Source organism: Armigeres subalbatus, chromosome 2, assembly GCF_024139115.2.
Source record: "Armigeres subalbatus isolate Guangzhou_Male chromosome 2, GZ_Asu_2, whole genome shotgun sequence".
Lineage (NCBI taxonomy): Eukaryota > Metazoa > Arthropoda > Insecta > Diptera > Culicidae > Armigeres > Armigeres subalbatus.
The window spans coordinates 65,012,431-65,035,140 of NC_085140.1; the positions used below are offsets into that span (position 1 = coordinate 65,012,431).

Genomic DNA, 22,710 nt, shown 5'->3' on the forward strand with positions numbered 1-22,710 from the left:
ACTTTCAGCCCGAGGCTGGCTTGTCTCATAGTACGATATAAAGTAATATACTCTAGGGGCCGTACACTAATTACGTGAGCAATTTTTCTGGGTTTTTCAACCCCCACTCCCCCCATGTAAGATTTTTCCCATGCAAATCATTTTTTATTTATATGGAGCGTAATAAAATGACAGACCCCCCTTCCCTCCATAAGAGCTTACGTTATTAGTGTACGATCCCCTAGCAAGACTTGATGAGTTTATACAAAAAACCCAACTTAAATCATCGAGTATTGTTACTGCCTTTCTCGCACTTAGCCGACTGTTACCAAATTCAATAGTGATCAACTGGAATTTGCCCCTGTTGAATGCTAATGCTCTCTCTAAATTATTGAAATCATCCTTGAAACATATTGGATTATTCGCCAAATGATGAACGGCAAATTTTTTCGCCTATTGTTGAACTCACGTGCATTTCTTATGGGCGTTCAACAAAAGGCGAAAAAATTTGCCGTTCAGCATTAGACGATTTCCCTTGTGATTTCCCCTGTTTTTTATATGTTGAGAAAGTATTTTGTAGAGGAAAATTTTTCGAATCTCAAAACGAACGTAAGTCGGTAGATAAACCCTTTGGCAGATTTGAATACAAAACCACTGCAGCTGCTACTGTTGATAACCAGCTTTATTTCAGAAGATTCTATGATATTTTTAAGAAATTCTAAAAGTTAAATCGTGACGGTCAAGAAATTGAAGTTAAATTGGAAGCATGAATTGAGAACCCGAAAGCATAATAGGAAGAATATTGTAGTGCTGAAACCTTGATAGCTTGATCGAATCTCCGCTCGGCCACCGGTCGGACGCCATTGCTTATACGGTAACCAGGCTGCCGATAACTTTTTGGTAGCACCATCATTCGGCCACGAGATGGCTGCATTATCGTCTGGCTCCCACCGGTGGCTTTGATGCCCGAACGCTCGTTAGCTGCATCACCGACAAGCCGCCCGTCGTCTCATCGTCCGACGACTAGTCGGCCATCTTATCGACCAAGCACCCGTTGGCGACCACGCCGTTTTGCCACTCGTTCGTCGCATGATTATCCCGTTTTGGACATCACTGGCTGGGAAAGCGTCGGCTACATAATCGTCCGACTATCCGGCGGCAAATCTATCGCCCGCTAGCCGTTTGTTGGTTTCCGCACCGTCCGAGAGACCAACGGCCACTTCAATCTCCGTTGGCCGCATTATTGAACAGCTTCCTGTCGTCCGCTTTGGTTAGGCAACCCGTTTTACATGTTTTTCCGAATAGACCTTTTGACCGGTGTAGCCAAGGAAACATGCATTATGGGCAATTATTGTCATTCAATTTGGAATGAATGATGCCGATACTGAGCTTTATTAGATTCTAGATTGAAAACTCTTCTAAAATGAAAGAAACATTAAGAAACATAATACACAGCTACAAATTTACCTATTATTTTTTTCAATGTTTTGAACTAAATAACACATGGAGAGTCGCCGTAGCAACACATGAAGAAGTACTAGTTACTCAGATCTGTACTTGAACCAAGGTGGTGGCATAATGCGGTTGTCCGAATCTCTACTCTGGTACTCCATGAGCACAAAAAAAGTGGGCTCTTGTATGGGACATGAACGTCTTAATTAGTCTTTGCTACTACCGTTTGCATTGGTGATGGCACCGAAAATACCCTATATATGAAAGAAAACGAGTAAACCAATTTTCCACGGCAATCAAAGTGAGCGAAAAATGGTTATCACTCTCCAGACTGTTTTTCTTTCCCGGAGGGAGCATCCTGTGCTCCTGAGATTGAATGAGCATTACGAACCCTGCTGCTGGCAGTATCACGTTTGCTTTGATTGATATTTTAGTAGCTCTCTGCTAATTACTTTTCATATCCTAGGGGGGGCTATTTTTTGTTTTTCAAGGAAGAGGTAAGCTCCCCCCCTTTTGTCAATTTGGTCATTTGGCAAGTGTCGCTCGGCTGAATTGGTTACTTTGCCAAAAAAAAGCCGTTTAGCTGAATAGGTTTATTTGGCAGAAAAAGGCGTTTGGCTGCAATGTTTGTTTTGCAGAGCCAAATGACGTTTTGCCAAACGACCATTTCTACCAAACGGCATTTTCGGCCAAATTACAATTTCAGCCAAATAAACTGTTAGGGCAAACAACTTTATCGGTCAAATTACCAATTGGGTCCTAAAGCCCTACCTTGTTTATGATTGCAAACGATAGTGCATCGGTCAAGAATACTTAAACCGATGTTATAAAAATTCTGGTAAAATTCTAAATCAGTAAAAATAATATTTTTGTGTTTAAAACATTTTAAGACAAATTTTGGGCTGTGCAACATTTCAGAACGAATGAACCATCAGCCCAAAACGTCAGGCCCAGAGTGTATGTAATTTAGAGTGGCGACACTGTCAGAATTGGAACAAAATTCATCTGTCATTCCCACACAAAATCGTGTTCCAAACGAGCACGAGACCTGTCAAATGCGGCACATGTCGCCACTCTTAATTACATACACTCTGGTCAGGCCCATTGAGATTCTCACGTCCGAATGTTTGAGTGGCGATAAAAGGAAAACAAACACTCCTAGATGGTGCAACTCAGCAAAGATTGGGTAAAAATGAGTATATTTCCATATATTTTTTGACTCTTTTGATATCATTGTGATGACCCGATCATTTTTGAGGTTATGAGCAGAAGGAAAACAAACATGTTTTTACACATGACGAATTCTCGCTTAACTTTTCGAAAGCACTTAAGTAACATTTTTTAATGAATTAATTTGAATAGTGCAATCAACAGAACAACATGAAAGCTTTTGATTGCAATACTCAAATTAATTCATGAAAAAAATGTTACTTAGGACCTTTTGAAAAGTTAAGCGAGAATTGCACATTAGTGTGCGAGCGCTAAACGTCACTCATCTCAATATATTAACTGTCAAAGGTTGAGTCAAGTGCCCTGCGGTGTTTTGCAAGTGCGTTTGAATCATATTATTCCGTACGTCAAACAAGACCGAAAATGTCGAGGAAACATTTTTCATCTATTTTTAAATTTCAAATCAAACAATGTTCTTTTCGATTTTTGGATCGGAAGAAAAACTAACGCGTTCAGGATGATTAGCTTCGTCGTTCCCTGAAAGAAAATCGAATATCTATTCTTCATTTTAGGACCCAATTCGGCCGAATGAGCCTTTCGGCTGTTTGTCGCTCTCCGCTAATTGTTATTTTCGGTCAAACTATTTCGAACTAATACCGTTTCGGACAAACGTTTAATTCGGTCTAATGGAATTTGGCTAGATGACTTTTGGCCTAATCTGTTATTCTTGACTTTCGGCCAAACGACAGATAGGGCCATTTGGCCGATAGACACAAGGCCGACAGGTGTTTGGCCGAATGTCATTTGGACGAACAAACCATTAGGCCAAAACTCATTTGGCCGACAATTTTATTTAGCTGAAATGGACATACGGCCGAAAATGTCGTTCGGCCGACTGGCCATTTGGCCGCAAAAGTCGTTTGGTCAAAAAGTAGTTTTGCCGAAATTGTCGTTTGTCAGAAAAGCCATTTAGTCGAAAATGTTATTTGGCCAAACCGGTGGATATTTTTGACCATATTACACGTTCAGTAATCAACAAATGACCAAATAACATTTTAGACCAAATGACCGTTTCTGTCAAACAACCATTTCGACCGAACGACATTTTCGTCCTTTTAACCTATTCGACCAAACACGCTGAAAATGGACACATCAGAATGCGTTTTGACAGCTCGTTTCTGTGCAAGTTGCTTGCAGGTTGTCTGCAACGCTAATTTTCGTTGCAAATTGCAACACAGAAAAAAATATGAAAACTAATTAGCACGTAAAAATAAAGACGCGGAAAATTACACTATTCTGTTCTTTTCCAACAAGTTCGCCCTAAATATATGCAATTTCTATAGCATTATGTCAATTGCTATAGCATAATTCATATGAAAAGTGGCATAATGCAACAGAAATTGCAAACATTCATGCGAAAATATCGTTTAAATTTACACTCTTTTTGGCATTCCCTTTATGTGCATTACTTTCGTGTAAATTTCAACAACTTTTTCTATCTGTGAATATAACCGTTTCCGAAGATTTTTTCATAGCAAATAAAAAAAATCCCATGTAAATTCCAATGAATTTCCTATGAAAATTTCGACCAATTTCAACGGCAGTTAAAATCCAATTTTTATGTTAATGTCCACATTTTGACCAATTTCGAAGAACACTTGACAGAAACTTTCCATGGATTTTCCGAGCATTTCCCTGTGGAAACTTGAAACAATTTTCCTTAGAAATTCCAAAGTGCTTCCTTGATAATTCCAAAGAATTCTCAAAACTTCAAAGTAGTACCCATGGAAAATAATCAAAGAATTTCCGTCCATCAGATTATTCCGTAGAAATTCAGAAGATTCTTGCGTTGAAGTCTTAAAAACATTCTGAAAAAATGCAGAAAAAATCTTCAGAAAACGTAAAAAAAAAACTCCACGCCGATTCACGCCGGCTAAAATGGCTTTCGGCGTGACGCCGAAAACGCCGCCGCCGCCGACCAAAATTCTGGTAAACGCCGCCGCCGATTTTCGGACCGGCACACACCTCTAGGTGTAAGTGACATTCTGGTAAAATTTGAGTTGACTAAAGTATTGTACCGCTCATAATAAAATCTACTCTTCAACTCATTTTTATAATACGAAAAATACGCGCCAGATAGTCGCCTAAGAAAAACATACCTCCAGAAACAAAGCTACTTTGATATTTTTGGCCGCCACGCGGTGGGTTATGAGTTGTGACCAGTGAATGCTTTGATCAGTGTTGGTAAACTCATCTCAATTAATAGCTCAATGATGTCTCATTAGCGTAAAAACTCACATTTGAATATAAATGATCAACTCACATTTGAACACATCATCATAAAATCATAGTGAGAATTCGAATGCAATAGACGAATCAAAAACTCATCAATGAATTCAACCGTACTCTGTTCATAATACCTCATGATTGAATTCGAGTGAGAAAAGTGTAGCGAAACTGAGCAGAGCAATAAATTTATGAGAGATAATTTGCGCATGAATTCATTGAGCATCACATTCATTCTCGCCGTTTGACGCATTCTAATGACACATTGATGAACCTTTCATTATGTTTACATGGTTTAGTTTTCTTTCGCGTCTCAACAAAGTATTGTCGGCGTAGCACCAAGTTAGAATTCGGAAGTCGGGACTTCCGAACCGAACTTTCTTCCGAAGTTTTATTTGTCAAACTAATTGATGCGTTGTTTAGCGCATCTTTAGGCGAATCCAGCGCACTACTTCCGAAGTTGGGAAAGTTGCCTGTATCTGGAGAAAAATCCAACTTCGGTATAAAAAGCGGTATAAATTTATTCCGGATAGACAATATGTTGCGTCAACTCGGTTGTTAAAGTTGAAAGCTGAAAATCCAACTCGTCGGAAAGGCTAGTGAAGTGATAAATAGTGTCGGAAGATCGGAACGCGAATTTATAAAAATGGGCCGAACGGGATCAACGCGCGAAAAAATTTTGAAAGTTGTCACAGTAAGCGAGGATGGGCAACAGTTCAGGTGTTCGGCAGATACCAACTGTGGCTATGTCCAGTTGGGTAACTTCAACCATGGAAATTTTCTGCGTCACATCCGTACCCAACATGTGGCGAAGTTGGAGATAATAGGTCTACCACCAACTCCAGTGAAATCCCAGTCTGACGAAGAAAATACCCCACCGCCAAAAAAAATCAAAAAGGTTCCAAAAGTTGCCGTAGAAACAAGTCGCGAACGGGTTCTACTTGGAACACTACAGATGGGGACAATAAATGCGCTACCATATAGCTTCCCGGAATGGATTGGTTTCGAAAACCTGGTGGAACCATTGTGGAGAGCGTTCCGAATAAACATGAACAGAAAAATTCTCACTGAGTTGTACTCCAAGGCTGCAACAATAATTAGGGCCAACATAACTGCTGAAGTCAAGGGTCACATGATCAATTTAAAGATTGATAGTGCCTCACGCCGAAACCATCATTCTTTTGGCGTGATGGTTCAATATTTCAGCGAGGGAAAAGTTGTTTGCCGCTGCTTGGGTAAGTTTAGCTTTGCTTTTATTGTACAACAAAGTTGTACCTTTTTTTGCTCTCTGTGTAGTATCGATAAGCCGATTGTTTAGAAAATAATTTTGACATCTCCATTCAAAATTAAGTCTAAACAACTTGATTTGGACAGTTGTTGGGGAAAACCAATTTTGAGTTGTTTTTTTCTCGTGTAATCCCGTGTAAAATATACCTAAATCCTAAGTTTTTGCTTAGCAAAAGCTAGGTAGTTTTCCTACTCTGTTTTTGGGACAAATTACTCATTAACAAATACTTTTTCTCAACTGCATCTTCTGTGCTAGAAAGTTTTTCCGATTAATTCTACTAATTCTCCCAAAATTGCTAAAATCTTCTCAAAAAAGAAAGAGAAAGCAAAGAAAAAGTGTTAATCGCATTAAGTTTGGAAGTAAACTGAGCTAAATGCGTGAATTGAACACGAACAGAATGTCTAAACACTTTAATTCAAAACACTTGAACGCGCTTGAACGAAAAAAAAAGGTTCAACAGCTAGTTAAACCTAGGTTCGATATTTGCTAATGAATAATTCACTTAATAATTATTATGCCCTGTCAATACGTAGCATAACTCTCGGACACAATTCAAACTACAGACAAAGGAACTGCCATCAAGACAGCTAAATATCTTATTACAGGCGCCTATACTTAGCATATAAGTATTCATTCTCATTTTGCTGTAGCCCGGCGGATCAATGGAACAGTCGATGCAAGTCAAGTGTTTTTTTTTTAATATTGTTGGGCCGCCACCAAACAGGACCGCGCATTTAAGCACTTGCGATGCACCACAAGTCGCGACAATTCAAATTAAGTAGTGCGCATCATGCACACATGGATACACTATCATGCGCACTAATTTAAATAAGTTGCGACGGCTGATAACTGCAGATATTTTACTTTCATTGAAAACAAATTTCCGATTTTTTACCATACATGGAATGCGCATCAGTTACAATGAAGAAGGGTTCATTCGCAAATAACGTTATGCTAAATTTGTAATTTAAAAGCCCAACACACCTCATCGTACCGTTTTTTTGTATAGAAAGCTTCAGAAATGAAGTTCAACGGAATACTCAGGCAGTTCCATTCGCACCCTCTAGGGTTACGTAATTTTCGAATAGACCTATTGTTGTTTGATGGTATCAATAGAACAGTGCTAAAAACCTACATAGGAGAAATATCAAAACTATCACGCCATTCTTCATTGCCCCAGAGTAAACGTCACAGTTGTATTCAACAATTAATAGACAATAAATGTGATTTATTTTCCATAATTATCTCACGATTATGTTTATTCTAACAGCCACCCAACACTATACCATCATAAACTTAATTTTAATATTTTGTTGAATCATATGTACCATCCGCCAGACTATAGTAGGGTAGTTATAGTTTCGATTCATAAACGTCATAAACGGGATAAACAGCTGGTCGTGATTTATGTTCCCAGCTCTGTGTGTACAACCTTTGTGTTATTTCTAGTATCAAATTACTTTAAATTCCAGAAGCCACCGTTATTTCACCGGATAAAATTGTACCATCGAATCCTGCGCTGTTTTGATTTATTTAGTGTCCAGTGAAGCGTTGCAGTACTGTAATAAATCAGGTATGAAAATCCAATAAATGTAGATTTAGTTAAAAACTGCAAGTAGATCGTAGTTCACAATTTAGACTCGTTGATTTGTGAACGTTTTTGCATTAGTATATCATGAGGCTGACACGATAATACTTTTATGTCGAGGGTGGTCGAAGAAATTTTCAACCCGAAAACTCCCTATAGAATGGGGCTGCGCATCTTACAGGGCTAAGAAAAGCACAATTTCTTCATATAAATCATTTTCTATTTATATGGAGCATAAGGAAATAAAAAACTCTATGACACTAATCTTCTTAGCAATGTCACTCCCAACGAAACTATATACCCCTGAATGTGAAACGGTTGCTACGGCTGTCCCCGTTTCTTCTTTCGTGGATTCAAAACTTTTCGTTGATAATTTTAATCATTACTGAATAATCTGATTGCCTGGCCATTTTAATATTTGTGTCATATCTATGATATGCTGGAAATATTATTGAGTTAGATGCTTCGAAATCTTTGAGTTTAAGAAAGTTGCCTTTTTCTATAAAGTTGTTCGGCAGCTCAAAACCAAAAACCGTTCAGTTTGAAATCCAGCAGTCGTGCGACGCCAGTGTACACAAGACTAAAACTAATCGCGTTAAATAGTTCAGAATCTGCGAGTTTGAGGAAGTTGTGTCTACTAAACGTTGCTTTTTTAAATTTGTCGGTATGAAGAAGTTGATGTCTGTAGCAAATGCTTTCGGAATATGAATCATGAGGTATGAAAAAGTTGACGTCTTCTTCGGTTGTTGTTGTCCGGTGTTCAAAATCAGTATGTTGTTAAGTAGTTTATTGTGACACCTAGTAGTGCCGTTAGTGCACAGGAGACTACCTATTGGGTATACTTCGTCATATTGAGTTTGAGTAAAATTGTAGTCTTCTATGAAGTCGTTCGAAAGTTCAAAAACAATATCACAGTATTATACATACATAACACTGGAGTAATTCCCATCGAATTTGAATTTAACAACCGTGAGTTGAAAAGCTTGTTCATGGTATTCGTTCATGTTTACTTTAGATAGTAGAATCTATAGATGAGCGAAAGCATGGTTGGGTTCGTTTTTTGACCGTGTACCAGACGCATATGACATCACACCGCTTAATATTTTCATTGAAATCGTGACGTCATGCTCGTTTGGAGACGCGTTTGACAGTTCGTTTGGAGACAGAGGATTTATCTTCGCTCATCTATTTATTCCACTATCTTTAATGATTACCATTTAACACTAGTTCGCTCTGTTTACATTGTCGTGCTATATTTTGTTTCGTGTATCCCCTGTATCCCACAACTAAGCGATACATTTTTCAAGAACATCTTTTAATTGTCACATCTTTTTGTCTGTGATAATATGTCGCAAAACAGTTTGATTTGAAATCTTTCAGTTAAGAGGTTCTAGTGTCTATGAGACTACCAGTAGAATTATGAGTTTAATATAATTGCCGTGCCGTCTTCAAAGTTGTATAGAAGTTTAAAACAAGTATGTATCTCTTTGTATAATAAAGGTAAGAAAATAGAAATCTTCTACGTAGGTGTCACCTGGATGGATACCTGGTTGGCTACAGCGATACACATAAGGGAGGGGGGGGGGCAAGAAGAGCCCCCCTTAATTTTACCGCTAGTATGCCTCTTTCTCTTTGATTAACCCCGCGCACTGTTAAACTATAGTCCAACAAACGACTTGACACTAAAAAATATTATAAAAATAAAATGAATGTGAACAGATAAATTAGCAAAAGTTGATGGAAACTTGGGTTTTCTTATAAGAAATCAGCTTTAGAAAATAAAGTTTTTTAAAACCGTAAACATTTGTTAATGGAAATCTTGACCAATTACACATTGTTATATGACTTCAAAGAATATTTTAGGGCAATTTAAAACATTCACAGTGAAATGTTTGATCATGCTTAAAAAGATATGAATAATTTATCTCAAATGAGGCAAGATGAGCACCCCATTTAAAAAAAAATCAAATAATACACAAAATACTAAAACTCTTTTCCACAAGCTACAATTATGATTGCATAGCAAATCTGTACAATCTGTATTATCAAATTTTCTGAAATTTTAAACTGATTTTCGTCATTCAATATGATTTTGATTTGATTTGACAACTTAGTGGTCCTAAAAACCGTTTTATTGTTTTTAGATGGCCAATGCGCATTTAACGCTCTTTATTTTTGGTAATAATGGCGCTCTAATACATTTCAGTTAGAAAAAAAATATTTTTCGAAGAGCCTTTCTTTCTTCGTAGGAATGTTCAGAAAAAAACTGCTGTATTGTAATATAGAAAATCATGATTGCTGACAAGGATGTTAACGTTAATCAACGATTAACGGCGTTACGTTGAATCGTTGACTTCAACGTTCAACGCATACTCCGTTCGTCCGTTGCAGTCCCTGGTTAACGTATCTCGTTCATTAATGTTAACGTCCAGCGTTGATTTAACAGGAGTTACAATTCTAGATGGTTTGTACTACATCTAAATTCAAATCACCTCAAGTGGATTACACAATTTTCACCAAGATAATTGTCAGCAGCTTAGTTTATATACTTCAAACACTTTCTTGGTATAGCTACATACCTAAAAATATAGAAAAAAGTTTAACTTACACACTTAGAAATTTTTACAGTATACGGTAATTTTTTACCGAACTTTCAACAGCTGAACGTTCGGTAATCTGTTCGGTAATGTAAACAACTACCGAACGTTCGGTACTTGATATTTTTGATAAGCTGTCAAAAATTACCGTACGGTTCAGTAATGGAATTTTCGTCAAATATTAAAACTACCGTACTCTTCGGTAATTGGAGTAGTATAGGTGCTGTACCTATTCAGTATTTTGTTTTTAATAACCTCACTTTTTCGGAATTTTGTTCATTTTAAAGTTCGTAGATATATTAATTTTCAAACGTTTATTTTTAATTCAAATATGAAAATGAAATTTAATAGCCTGTGTGTTTGATTTGCATTTTCGCCTACAAGCATGTCGAAAGCACTAAACTATCGGATCCGGTAACGAATGGTGCAACCGGTAGCACTGGATGCTGCACAGTGCGCGTCTTCCCCTGTAGATAGATAACATAAAATGTTAAGTAGAAACTTTGTCTTACGAGAATGCAAGCGATTAGGAATAATGCTTTAGTCGCTTACCTTTTTCCATCGTCACACTCCGGGTTCATTCGAGGTTACTCCCCCAAGAAAACCTCGAAAAAAATCCCAAACACTCCAAACACACAAAACTCCTCCAAACGTGAACCTCAAACGGATTGATTTAAAAAATGGCTACTTATTTGACAGTTCCTTTTAGTTTACCGAACTTCGGTAATTCAAACGTAATTATATATTCTGTTCGGTAGTTTGTTTACCGTTTACGGCGATTATTTGTTTTTGCCGTACGATTTGTATTTTATTTACCAAATACGGTAAGAAATGACAGATCGTTTAACAATGCTTTACAAAACTACGGTAAATTAAATCCTGTTTACCGAAAGAATTGTAATTTCCTATGTTTACCGAAGTATTTCGTCAATTTTTTTACCGAACAGTGAATTTGAATCTAATGTCGTTTTCGTTTTTGCGGTGTAGCTACACTCGTGCTACACTTTTGCACCGAAAATGTTGGTTTTTGATTTTCGTGCTACACCAGTGTAGCATTTTTCTTGCACTGAAACAAGCAGTGTAGCACCAGAAAAAATCAGAGTGTGCCGTGTAGTGTAGTTTGTTGTCAAGTTTCTCCCGTTGTTATTGTTTTCTTTTTATGGTATCCAACAGGTATCCATAACAAACAAACCCAACTGCACTCAAAACGTTCGTTATTGCCGTGCAAATGTTGCACTAAACGGTGTTGCTACACCTTAAAAACGAAAACGACATAAGTGTGTACCTTATGCGTAGCTCGTAAAGTTTTCACCTGTTGACAATCCTGTTGGCCATGACAACGCCTTTGAAAATGTATCACTCCTGGGCGAAAATCAACGATGTAATCATCGTTGGCCTTGACGTTGATTCAACGTCCTCCGTTTAATTTGACGTTTATTTGTAGAAAATCCATGGTCCATCACCAATCACACAGTCTGCGGAGGGTCCGCAAATCGTCCTCCACATTATTGACCCACCTTGCTCGGTATGCATCGCGCCTTTTTGTTCCCGTCGGATCGTTGTCGAGAACCATTTTCACCGGATTACTGTCCGACATTCTGGCTACGTGCCCGGCTCACCGAATTCTCCGAAAACGATTTTCGCAGTGTGAACGATGGATGGTTCTCCCAACATCTCGTGGTTCATTCGCCTCCCTAGCAGCACACAGATTCCACATAGGTTACAGCAACTCATATGTGACCAGATTTAGTCGCAATCGAGTTGCTGCAACCAGATTTGCCTGACTTGTGGTGCTAGATCTCCTCCTTTCGTTTGTTTTTTTCGAAAACACCCAGTGCACATTGGTCCTCCACGAGCATCGTCCAGGTCTCGTGTCCGTAGAGAACTACCGGTCTAATAAGCGATTTGTAGATAGTCAGTTTGGTACGGCGGCGAACTCTATTCGATCAGAGCGTCCAAGTACGTACGATTTCCTGCCATGATACGTCTCCGAATATCTCTGCTGGTATCGTTAACGGAGGTCAACAGTGAGCCCAAGTACACGAATTCTTCAACCACCTCGATTTCGTCACCAGTGGTATACGTTGTCCGGAAATCCGTTTTCGTGCATTAGCTGCCTCTAGTCCCGATCGATTGTATCATATGCGGATTTGAAGTCAATGAATAGATCTGTGGTCACGTTGTATTCGCGGCATATCTGCAATACCCAACGTACGGCGAACACCTGATCTGTGGTAGAGCGTTCACCCATAAATCCCGCCTGGTACTGCCCCACGAACTCTCTTGCAATTGGTGTTAGTCGGCAGCATAACATTTGGGAGAGTACCTTGTAGGCGGTGTTCAGCAATGTGATTGCGCAGTAGTACAATCCAGCTTATCGCCCTTTTTGCAGATGGGACACACAACACCTTCCTTCCACTTCTGCGGTAGAACATCATCTTCCAAAACCTTAGTAGTTACACAGTGCAGCGTTCTAGCCAGTGCCTCACCACCTCATTTAAACTACTGAGAAAGAGAATACAGCTCGCACAAGCCCATCCTGGTGTTAGGTAAGACGCTAACGACGCAACTTCGACGTCTTAGCGTTGCAAGAAATCTTCTGGACAGGAAAGAAAGTGTGCAAAAGCGTGCATCGAGTTACTACCTTCTACCAAATCTGTGGCACTACCATCGAGCTAGGAACCGACTTCATCACAGATTAATCCACCTAACGGTGATGGCGCCTTTCTCGCGCAAAAAGTTAATAAATGTAGCCTTTACGCTTACACCTCGATGTTGTACAAGAAAGGCAAAACAGTTACACCGTCTAATGTTATGATAGAAAATTTACACTACTAGACGACAGATGGCGCTGTCAAAAGTTTCTCGAATTTCCTATGTTCGAATTTTGACTTTCGGACAATTTCATAGTACTATGAAACTGAACGAAGAGCATACTTACGCCTAAATGCGTGCAACACGAGCATCTTTATAGTGCGATGAAATTCTTAATGGGAAGCCACGGATAAAATATTCATAGATGCAAGGCATTTTTCATAACACATTATTGTTTTATGTGACTATGTCTCATCACTATTTTCATATTATCTATTTTTTGCAATTTGCAATTATTATGAAATTCAATAGTGATCAACAGCATTTTAGTCTCTGTCGGATGCAACTTGTTGCAAGAAAATCGGTTAAGAGTTTCTATGTGAAAATTTGGCTAATGTTTTTATGGCATTTTGTGCACACACACACGCACACACATACACACACACACGCACACACGGACAGACAGACATTTGTTCAGCTCATCGAGCTGAGTCGAATGGTATATAACACTATGGGTCTCCGGGACTTCTATCAAAAGTTCGAATTTGGAGTGAAATGATAGCCTTTCGGTACAACTTAGTTAGTCAATCACTGCCCTTCGTATTACTCCATCCAAAGCGATGCTGAATAGCAAGCACGAAAAACCATCACCATGTTGTGACCTTCTGCACGTTTCGAAGGGACTCGAGAATGACCTTTCCCAGATTCTGAAAATGTAGTTTGTGCAGGCAAGTGACCAGCTTTTCCGGGCCCATCTTGATGAGTTTAGTTCCGATACCATCCTTACCAGCTGCTTTGTTGGTCTTTAGCTGATGGATGGCAACCTTCACTTCTCTCAAGGTGGTCCATTGTCCGCTGAACTGACGTAGTAATCTCCTCCGCTGCCTTGACATTCACTGCCTGCCTGGACTCTTAGCGCCATTTAAATGTTCCTCGTAGTGCTGCTTCCACCTTTCGATCACCACACGTTCGTCCGTCAAGATGCTCCCATCCTTATCCCGGCACATCTCGGATCGCGGCGAACAAAATTTTTGTGGCATGCTTTGAGCTTCTGATAGAACTTGCGTGATTCTTGAGAACGGCACAGGTGTTCCATCTCCTCGCACTCCGCTTCTTCCAGGCGGTGTATCTTCTCCAGAAAGAGGCGGGTATGCTGTTTCTACTTCCGTCTATAACGATCCACTTTCTACCGGGTCCCTTGCAGCAGCGCGGCCGCTGCGTCCTTCTCCAAAATCTGTTTGCACTCTTCGTCGAACCAATCGTTCCGTCGACTTCGTCCCATTCCCATCGGGTATATGTATATACCCGACGTTGTTCTCCGCTGCGTCGTTAACGGCTGCTTTAACTGTATTCCAGCCGTCCTCAAGCTCACTCTCTTCCGGAAACGCTGCCTCGAGATGCTGCGCGTATGCAGTGGCGACATCAGGTTGCTTCAGCCGCTCTAGGTCATACCGCGGCGGCCGTCGGTACCGAATATTGTTGATTTAAGTAAGTAAGATTTAAGCCGTCCATCAATCAGAACGGTTAGTGCCGTCCATTAATCAGAACGTGGTCGATAACATGGAAAGCAGACGCTCAGTAAGATTTGCACCGCCAAAGAGGAGCAAAACCTCCACCCCTACAACTTTCCTGTCAGCATACAACCATAGCTTCCACCGGGGTTGGTTACCAGATCTTCCCTACGGTTGTTCTTATCCCGTCCAGCGCCACAATGGAGGTAGTGATAGGAGTTGTTGGGAGGCTAAGGACCGCGAGGTGGGGTCTATTTGATTCCTTTAGGTACGCGAAGTACCAACGGTACGTTTTACCCAGCATTTGCCGTGCCTTGCGCCAATGTACATGAGACTACTAATCGGATTAGTTAGTTGGGGAAATGCTTCTGCGATCGTAGTCTAGCCGACTTGTTTTGCTTATCGTCACGGTTTGGAGTCACCTTTTTGTGAGTGCGCTGTCCATCTCGCATGATTCATATGATACTCCCAAATTATTTCGACATCTCAAACGGAGTGGTTGGGGTTCAGCTTAAAACAGTTGGCCACTCTTTTCGTTGGTTTTATGGCCTCCAGAATTTGATTGGTGTTTGAAGATGATTTATTTATTTATTTATTTTCGCAATGCGCGACACCAAGCGACGGTTTCTGAAGAAACCATTAATATGAAAATTAAAGAATCGTCATGACGCTACATACATAGCTCAATTAAAAATAGGGCACGGTGTGAAAAATGTGTTAAGTAGAAATTATACAATTTTTGATCGGTACACCCTTTCTTTCAGTAATCAAAGAGATGATAGGCAGCCAAACCGCTGCCAAGTTGAAAGAGACGATTGAGCAAGAAGTTCTTAAGGTGTACGGAATCCAACCGGAGCAAATATTGACGGTTACACACGACAACGGAAGCAATATGATTGCGTCGGTGGCAAGATTGCGTGACAGTTTGACGGAGGACGAAAAACCATTCATGCAGGACGAAATTCGTGCTGTTGAGGCTGTTTATCAAGTCACGGAATCATACCGCCGTATTGACTTGGCAGCAATGGATGAAGCCATGGATGATAATGAAAACAACAACGAGAGTGCTGATAACGATCTATCTGTAGAAGATGAGTCCGGTATTGATTGCGACTCAGAAGAAAACGAATCTGAGGATATACTAGATGATTCAGAAGAATTGATGCTTGAAGGTACTCGATGTGCGGCTCACACTTGTCAGCTTGCGGTGTGGGACGTTTTGAAAAAGCACGAGGCGGGTATCAACGTCGTTAAGAAGCTCGTTAAAATGACACGCCAATCGAAATACAAGGAGATGTTCGTAGAGCATAAGGCTAGTTTCGCGCCGATTTCAAATGCTACACGTTGGAATGCGGTATATTTGATGCTCAAGGCTCTCCGAGAGCAAAAGCCTTTTTACCTGATGCTGGAAAATAAGTTTCCTGAACTTCGTAAGTATCATACATTCATGCTATCGAATACTGAACAACAGATAAACATATGTAACACTAGATTATTTTTCATAAAATTTATTCTTCAACAAAGGGGCATTACTTTCTCTATTATTTAAACAACAGATTCGGATAGAAATTAGAACTTTATCTTCAGTTTCCTATATTAGAAAAACTTTCAAAACATTTTTTTTCACCTGGTTGTCTGTTAGTAAACCTTAATACAAACTATTGTTTTCTAATTAAGATTTTTTTTATAGGATTTTCAAAACACTGGAACTTTATCGACAAATTCAGCAGAGCCTTAGAACCTTTGTTCTTCCTCAGCGTATCTCTTCAACAGAAGCACGTGCCATTGTCGGAGTTTTATACCCAATGGCTGATATGTCAAGCACATTTGAATGCAATGAAAGATAATTCGGTTGCCTTAAAATTGCTGAAAGCCATGGAGAAGCGCCTTTCTAAGTTGATTGGAACGATTCAATTTAAGGCTTCGCTCTACTTGGACCCTCGTTTTAATTACATAGGATCAAACCGGATTTCTATTAGCGACAAAGAAGCGGCTCAGGTGAGAGTAAACTAAAATACAATAAATGAATTTATTTGTAATACCAACTTAATAAAAACACTGGTGATTTGATATCACGATATTAAAAATACGCGGTGTTCTCAGCTAAATAATTTGCAAGTAAAGGTGAGCACTGATCCGAAAATCAAAGACAGTACGGAATTTTCAAGGGGCAATTTCTGAATTTTGCCCGGAAAATTATTTTCAATTTCCCTTAGGAGAAGCTTTCAGGATTTTACAGAACTTTTTCCAGGAAACAAATCTGAACTTGTTATGGAAATGCTTCTTTTAATACATCTGAAACATTCTCGACCCGGATTTTTTTAAATAATTTAAAAAAAATTAGTGTTCAAGTGGATTTTTTTCTGAACTTCCCCAGAATACCTTGGATAATTTAGAACAGTAGAAATTTATTATATTATATACTGTGTATAACATCTTGATCATCATTACCACCGACATCTTGTAAACATTTCTATAGATCACATTTTATATTAAAACTATATCTGCGCTTTTTAGTCTAAAACCTACACTGTAAACTCGGCATTACTCATTAATGTGCAAAAAATACACATTTTTTGATGACATATGAAGCTGTCAAAATAATGGGTATTTTGAAATTTTGTATAATGCGTGAATTGTGCCCATTTTCATACTCCAAGCATTTACCCATTAATGGGTGAAAACCGAATTAAGCTGTTTGTGATTTCATTATGCTTATGTTTCGGAAGCAGAAGTGGCAGGCGTTATTTCGACAAATTCTTGGTTAAACAAAACGTAAGTCAGTTAGTTATATTAATAAGAATGCTTATAATCTATTTGCTTTTTTGTTTCGTTATTACAGTGTTAGCTAATTATCGCTCAATCGCCTACATAAAATCTTGGCGAAAATGTACCCCCGCGGGAATTCACCTCGACGGACACAGCGGATTACAACACGACGACATTTAGACGTATTTCCTGGAAGCAGAGGCCTTGGTGGACGGCCACTTACGAATCTGGGACTGGGCGCTTGCTTCAAATCAAACTTCAGCTGCTCCTCGTATTTGCAGGATGGAGAAATCTTCCCGGAAAGGCCCGGCTGGAGGCCACTCATGGATGTGGCTCTGCACAGATCGCCTCAAACCAAACTTCAGTTGCTTCGTGCTCCGCGTATATGCAGCTTAGCAGAAACCTTGGCGGACGGCCACTTACGGGTCTGATCTCACCCATGGGTCTGATCGGTTTACTTCAAATCAACATGAATGCATCTGACATCTTGAGTTTGTTGTACCTATATTTTTAATAATCTAAATATATTGAAATAAAAATTTGAACATTCCAGGAAAAAATCCTAAAGTCTCCATCCTATTTATTACATGCAAATTCAAAGAAAACAAAAATCCAAATAGTCCCTCGTCGTAATGCCAAAATGGGTATTATTTACTCCTTTTTCCGAATAAGAAATTTCCGATAAAGAGTAAAATTTACCCTTGATTTTGACGTACAAGCCGTTTACCCATTAATGAGTAAACGCTGTTTACTCTTTTAATGAGTTGAACTATTTAACTTCATAATGGGTACTTTTTCACCCATTAAAGAGTACTTTGCCGGCACAGTGTAATAACATTTTTATCTTTAAAGCGTTTTTTGCTGAAGCTGTGGCATCGTCTGAATGTATTGGACGGACGTTCAGAATCGCAAGAAGAAACATACGATGGTGAGGACGAAGTATTGGAAAGCTATCTAAATAACTATTTTCAGAAGGATTCACCATGCGTTGAAGAAGAAACAACACCATCTGAAAATAGTAAAGTTTACCAATTGCTGAAAGAGCTAGAGCTACGTCCAAAGGTTCCAATAATCACCCCGGCTCACTTCAAACCTACTAGTAGTATTAGTGAACCATCTACATCGTCGACGAAAGTCTCAATGATGCCAACATCCAAGAAGGAGCCATTTGATATACTACGGTATTGGATTGCAGAGGAGGTCCGGAACCCACAGATGTTTCGTCTCGCCGTTGTTATTTATTCAGCACCCTCCACTCAGGTGAGTGTAGAGCGAGCATTCAGCGCACTCAAACTGATTCTCACAGATCACCGTCAACGCCTCAGCGATAGAAGAATTCAAGATATTATGGTCTTGAAACTTAATCCAGAATTGCTCCCTGATGTTGCTAAGCAGTTGAATTTAGATATGGAAGCGTATGTGGCAGAATTAGAGTGAACGTAACACAAAACTCTCAGGACTAGTACAAGCATTCTGCTTGTCTAAAAATAACTCATAACTCAAAAACTCATAACAGAATACACCTTAAAAAGAATATCGAAGATCGACTAAAACGAAGCCTCTCGAAATGTAGAATTAATCGAAATAACGTTATTTTTTATATATAAACTGATCTTTTTCACTTGAGTTTAAATTTTTTTTTCGCGATTTCAATTTTATTTTGAGACATTCATATTTTCGTATATTATTGTTAGAAATATACAACTAATTTTTGTACGCGTATCTCAATATGATATGTACATGCTACCTTTCATGATAAATACATGTTTTAACAAGACTAAAACTAAGGTTGAATGATATAATGTAATAAAGCAGTTAAGCTTGAATAAGCAATCTAGATTCGGAAAACGTTAACCTACTCGGTAAGCTTTGTGTGAATCCAATGATTAAAATAAGTAAAGTAAAAAGTGCAAATTTCGAACAATAAATGTCAAATGCGTCATGTCAAACTTGTAAGCTAGAATGAAACTGTTTTTTTTTTTAATTTTTGTTATTCTCAATCTGATGTTCGTTTAACAAAATAAGATGGATTTCAGGAAATTCACACACGCTAAGTGGAAGTGGGAAGTGAAAAGCGATTTGAATTCGTTTCTTAAAGGGTGAGGTATGTAGAATCGTAATCTTGTTTACGGAGAACCAATATTGTAGGGTACTGACAATAAACAAAATTCCACGCGGAAAGGAACGTCGTTTACTGTGGGGAGCCCCGCGTGTACTTTTGGGCAAATGCGTTAATACTTTCAAAAGCATCCGATTATTTAAATTATTTTCTTATATGATTTTGCTGGCTTAAAAAAACAATGGCATGAATAAGGAGTATTTTACTTTTCACTTGTCATAAGATGAGTTAGTACTATTTCATTTAATTCCATCTTTTGATTGTTATTTTACAGATACGTATTTCAACCTCAACAGGAAGACGTATCGAAGTGTATCGTACTTGACGCAATATGTCGTTGGAATTGAATAGGATAGTACTAAGTAGTATAATGACAAATAAATTATGATTTGAATCTCTATAGAGAGTGGGACTATTTGGGCATCACCCCCTATTCCCGTCCGCAACGTTAATAACTCGATCGCGTTCCAACCAAATGGCTTGATTGTTTGTACATTTCTAGATATCGACAGAAACTAACCATGTACTAAAAACAAGTAATTCGGTTGTAATGCGCTCGAGTGATGAACGTTGCTGACGGGAATAGGGGGTGCTGCCCAAATGGTTCTCTACCCTATTTGTAATTTGTTTCAGGAATAATCAAATTGTTTTTTTTAAGTGGATTCAAATCCAGGTAGCGAATCATAACGTTAATAATCCTAACCGAATAATGACAAATGTCAGACGATGTGACAAAGATTATAGGTAAAATGACCAATACGCGTCCAAAGCTATCCAGAAAGGCGAGACTTTAACGAATCGATTGATAACTATCTGAATGCATCGAATGTTTGACGAGCATCCAACATTTATGAAACCGTCAACCAAGAGATTCTTGAATCTTGCAGAATACTGTCAACCTCTTATTTTTTCAGAAACCTTTATTGCATCAATCCTACAGTCATCGAAGGTAACAATGGATTCGGGAGTGAGAATGGGTCATCGCACTTTAAGAGACAGTATGGAAGTCAGATAACAAAATCGTCGGAAGAGGTCTCTTCTATTTTAATTTTGATGTCCTCAGATAAATTCCCTCTATTTTTGGTGACATTCTCAGTCCCGCATCAGACATTTTCGCCCGTTTGAGATAACTTTGACCACTTTGGGTTTCAAACATTCCCTAAACATCCAAGCATCGGCGTATCATTCCTATCATAGATCGACAAACAAAGTCATCCTCTTCGCTTTCCTTAGTGTGTTGTTGTTTGGTGTGAAATTTTTCATTTCTTCCTAACTGAAACACAATTATGGTAAAAGGCTTAGATCTCTATATTTTCTTTGAATTTCACAAAGCTTAAAGTCAGAAAATATACACAAAATTCAACGAATTCACTCCACTATCACTTCTTTAAACTGCTGTCCAAGACGAACGTGAAGCAATTTGCTTTGTCTAAACAACTGAAATTTTGATTTGGGACAAAAAACAACAACAATAATAGTGAACTGTCATGTTGATTCCATCCGTCAGAGGGTCGAGTTCACTCCGCTCACTTGGTTCACCCATAAATGAATTTTGGTTTCAGAGTTGATTAATTCGTGAGAGATTGAATCGTTCTTTAACTCACTAATGATTTCAAAGCATTTTCAAATCAAAACAATGAGAAGTTGAGTCAGAATGATAATAATCAGCAATGAATTGTAAGATTGTGATTGTGTGATTTACAACTCAGAAGAAGAGCGCATCAAGCGCGAATTAGTCTTAGCGGGATTTCAATCGTAAAAAATCGTGTTCGATTTAATTCAGCTCTGAGTTTTGAGATTTTGATTTTTTACCAACACTGGCTTTGATAGCACGTGCTTTTTGTACTGCGGATAAATTTTGCACATCTTTGGTAGCCTTGGAAAATGATTACAATAGTTGTCATTTTGTTATAAGGCACAATAAAAATTGTGACAATATATTGACCTATAGTTTGTACCGCAATCCGAGGGTGCATTGATCATTTTTATATTTGTTTTGTAAACATTTCCACCGTAAGTGAAATCATGGCTTTTTTCATATGTGCCAAAACCTGCCGGTGCCAAAATCCCACGAACCAGTTACCGGCCAGAATGAAAGTTGTACAAAGGGAAACATTATGAATGCTGGTCACCCATTCAAGAGGTCAAGAGGAACCAACGGAAAGACTACCACGATTCTGTTACCCCGACTCAATGGCAAGCGCAAATCTGCTGTACCATCTCCGATTCCCCTGCTTTGTCTAACGCACTGGGGGAATAATTCGAAACATTCGGTGAGCAAATATCCACATGAGTTCCGATAAACTATCGCCTCCAGATATAAGGATCAGCGAACATACCGAAATCCCCATCAAACCAGCCTTCCACATCTGCTGAATTATCTTTCACCCTTTCTAAGAGTAGTGGAAAAGTCCTCTGGTCCAGATGGGATAGGATACCCCATGCTAAAGTACTCTTTTTCGATTCGGTCAACCAGGCCTGGTCCAGCCAAATCTTACCAGATGAGTGGTGTAATGCCAACCCCAAAAACCAGTGTTTCATCCCGGGACGTTAAGAAATGCCGGCCAATCTCGCTGACTTCGTTCATGTTGAAGATCGTCGTAAGGTTGGTGAACCACCGGCTAGGAGAAAAACTCGAAGCAGATGGCAGATTCAGTTTTCAGCAGCATGCCTTCCGCCCATGCTATGAAACGTGCTCCTACTTCGCTGGCTCTAAAGATTCGAAATTCCAAAAGCGTTCAACAGGACATGGACGCCTTCTCTAGCAGCTGAGTGAGTGGAGATTTCCGGCAACATCTTGGCATTCCCAAACGGGCGCCCTTCCAAGTGCTCATGGGAAATCACTAAATCAAGCTTCGAGGACCTACCAGGACGAAACTGGCGTACCACAAGGACCTGTTAAGCTTTTCCTCGCCGCCATGCCAACGCGTTTCGCTTTTTACACTCAAAACCATTTTTGTGACATTCTTCGAATTTTTGTGGGAGTACCCGAAGGAGTTCCCAACGGATTTCCTGGAGAATACTATATATAAAAGCCCTGTTTGTCTGTCCGGTGACTAGCCAATCAGACGCAGCACGCGGGGAACAAAAAAAATCACAAAAAAACAAAATATTCGACACTTCAATTCTTTTTTACT

General features: G+C 39.1%; 2 protein-coding genes across 4 annotated transcripts in view; one reads left to right on the top strand and one right to left on the bottom strand.

The window, feature by feature from the left end:
• The window catches only part of LOC134208769 (neurexin-4), a 98,795-nt gene that overhangs the window by 19,804 nt on the left and 56,281 nt on the right, over positions 1-22,710 (bottom strand). The gene's annotated exons all lie outside the window — the stretch shown is intronic.
• Positions 7,522-19,409, top strand: LOC134214469 (uncharacterized). Its single transcript, XM_062693833.1, has 4 exons — positions 7,522-7,748; positions 15,450-16,115; positions 16,376-16,683; positions 18,307-19,409. The coding sequence occupies exons 2-4, from the start codon at positions 15,461-15,463 to the stop codon at positions 18,889-18,891; spliced, it is 1,548 nt and encodes a 515-aa protein (XP_062549817.1). The 5' UTR covers positions 7,522-7,748; positions 15,450-15,460; the 3' UTR covers positions 18,892-19,409.

What these genes read in the sequence shown, in the direction of transcription:
- LOC134214469 (XM_062693833.1), top strand. Translation starts at nt 15,461, where the DNA reads ATGATAGGCAGCCAAACCGCTGCCAAGTTGAAAGAGACGATTGAGCAA. An exon ending in AAATAAGTTTCCTGAACTTC is followed by an intron (nt 16,116 to 16,375) that starts GTAAGTATCATA and finishes TTTTTTTTATAG; the next exon opens with GATTTTCAAAACACTGGAAC. An exon ending in GCGACAAAGAAGCGGCTCAG is followed by an intron (nt 16,684 to 18,306) that starts GTGAGAGTAAAC and finishes TTATCTTTAAAG; the next exon opens with CGTTTTTTGCTGAAGCTGTG.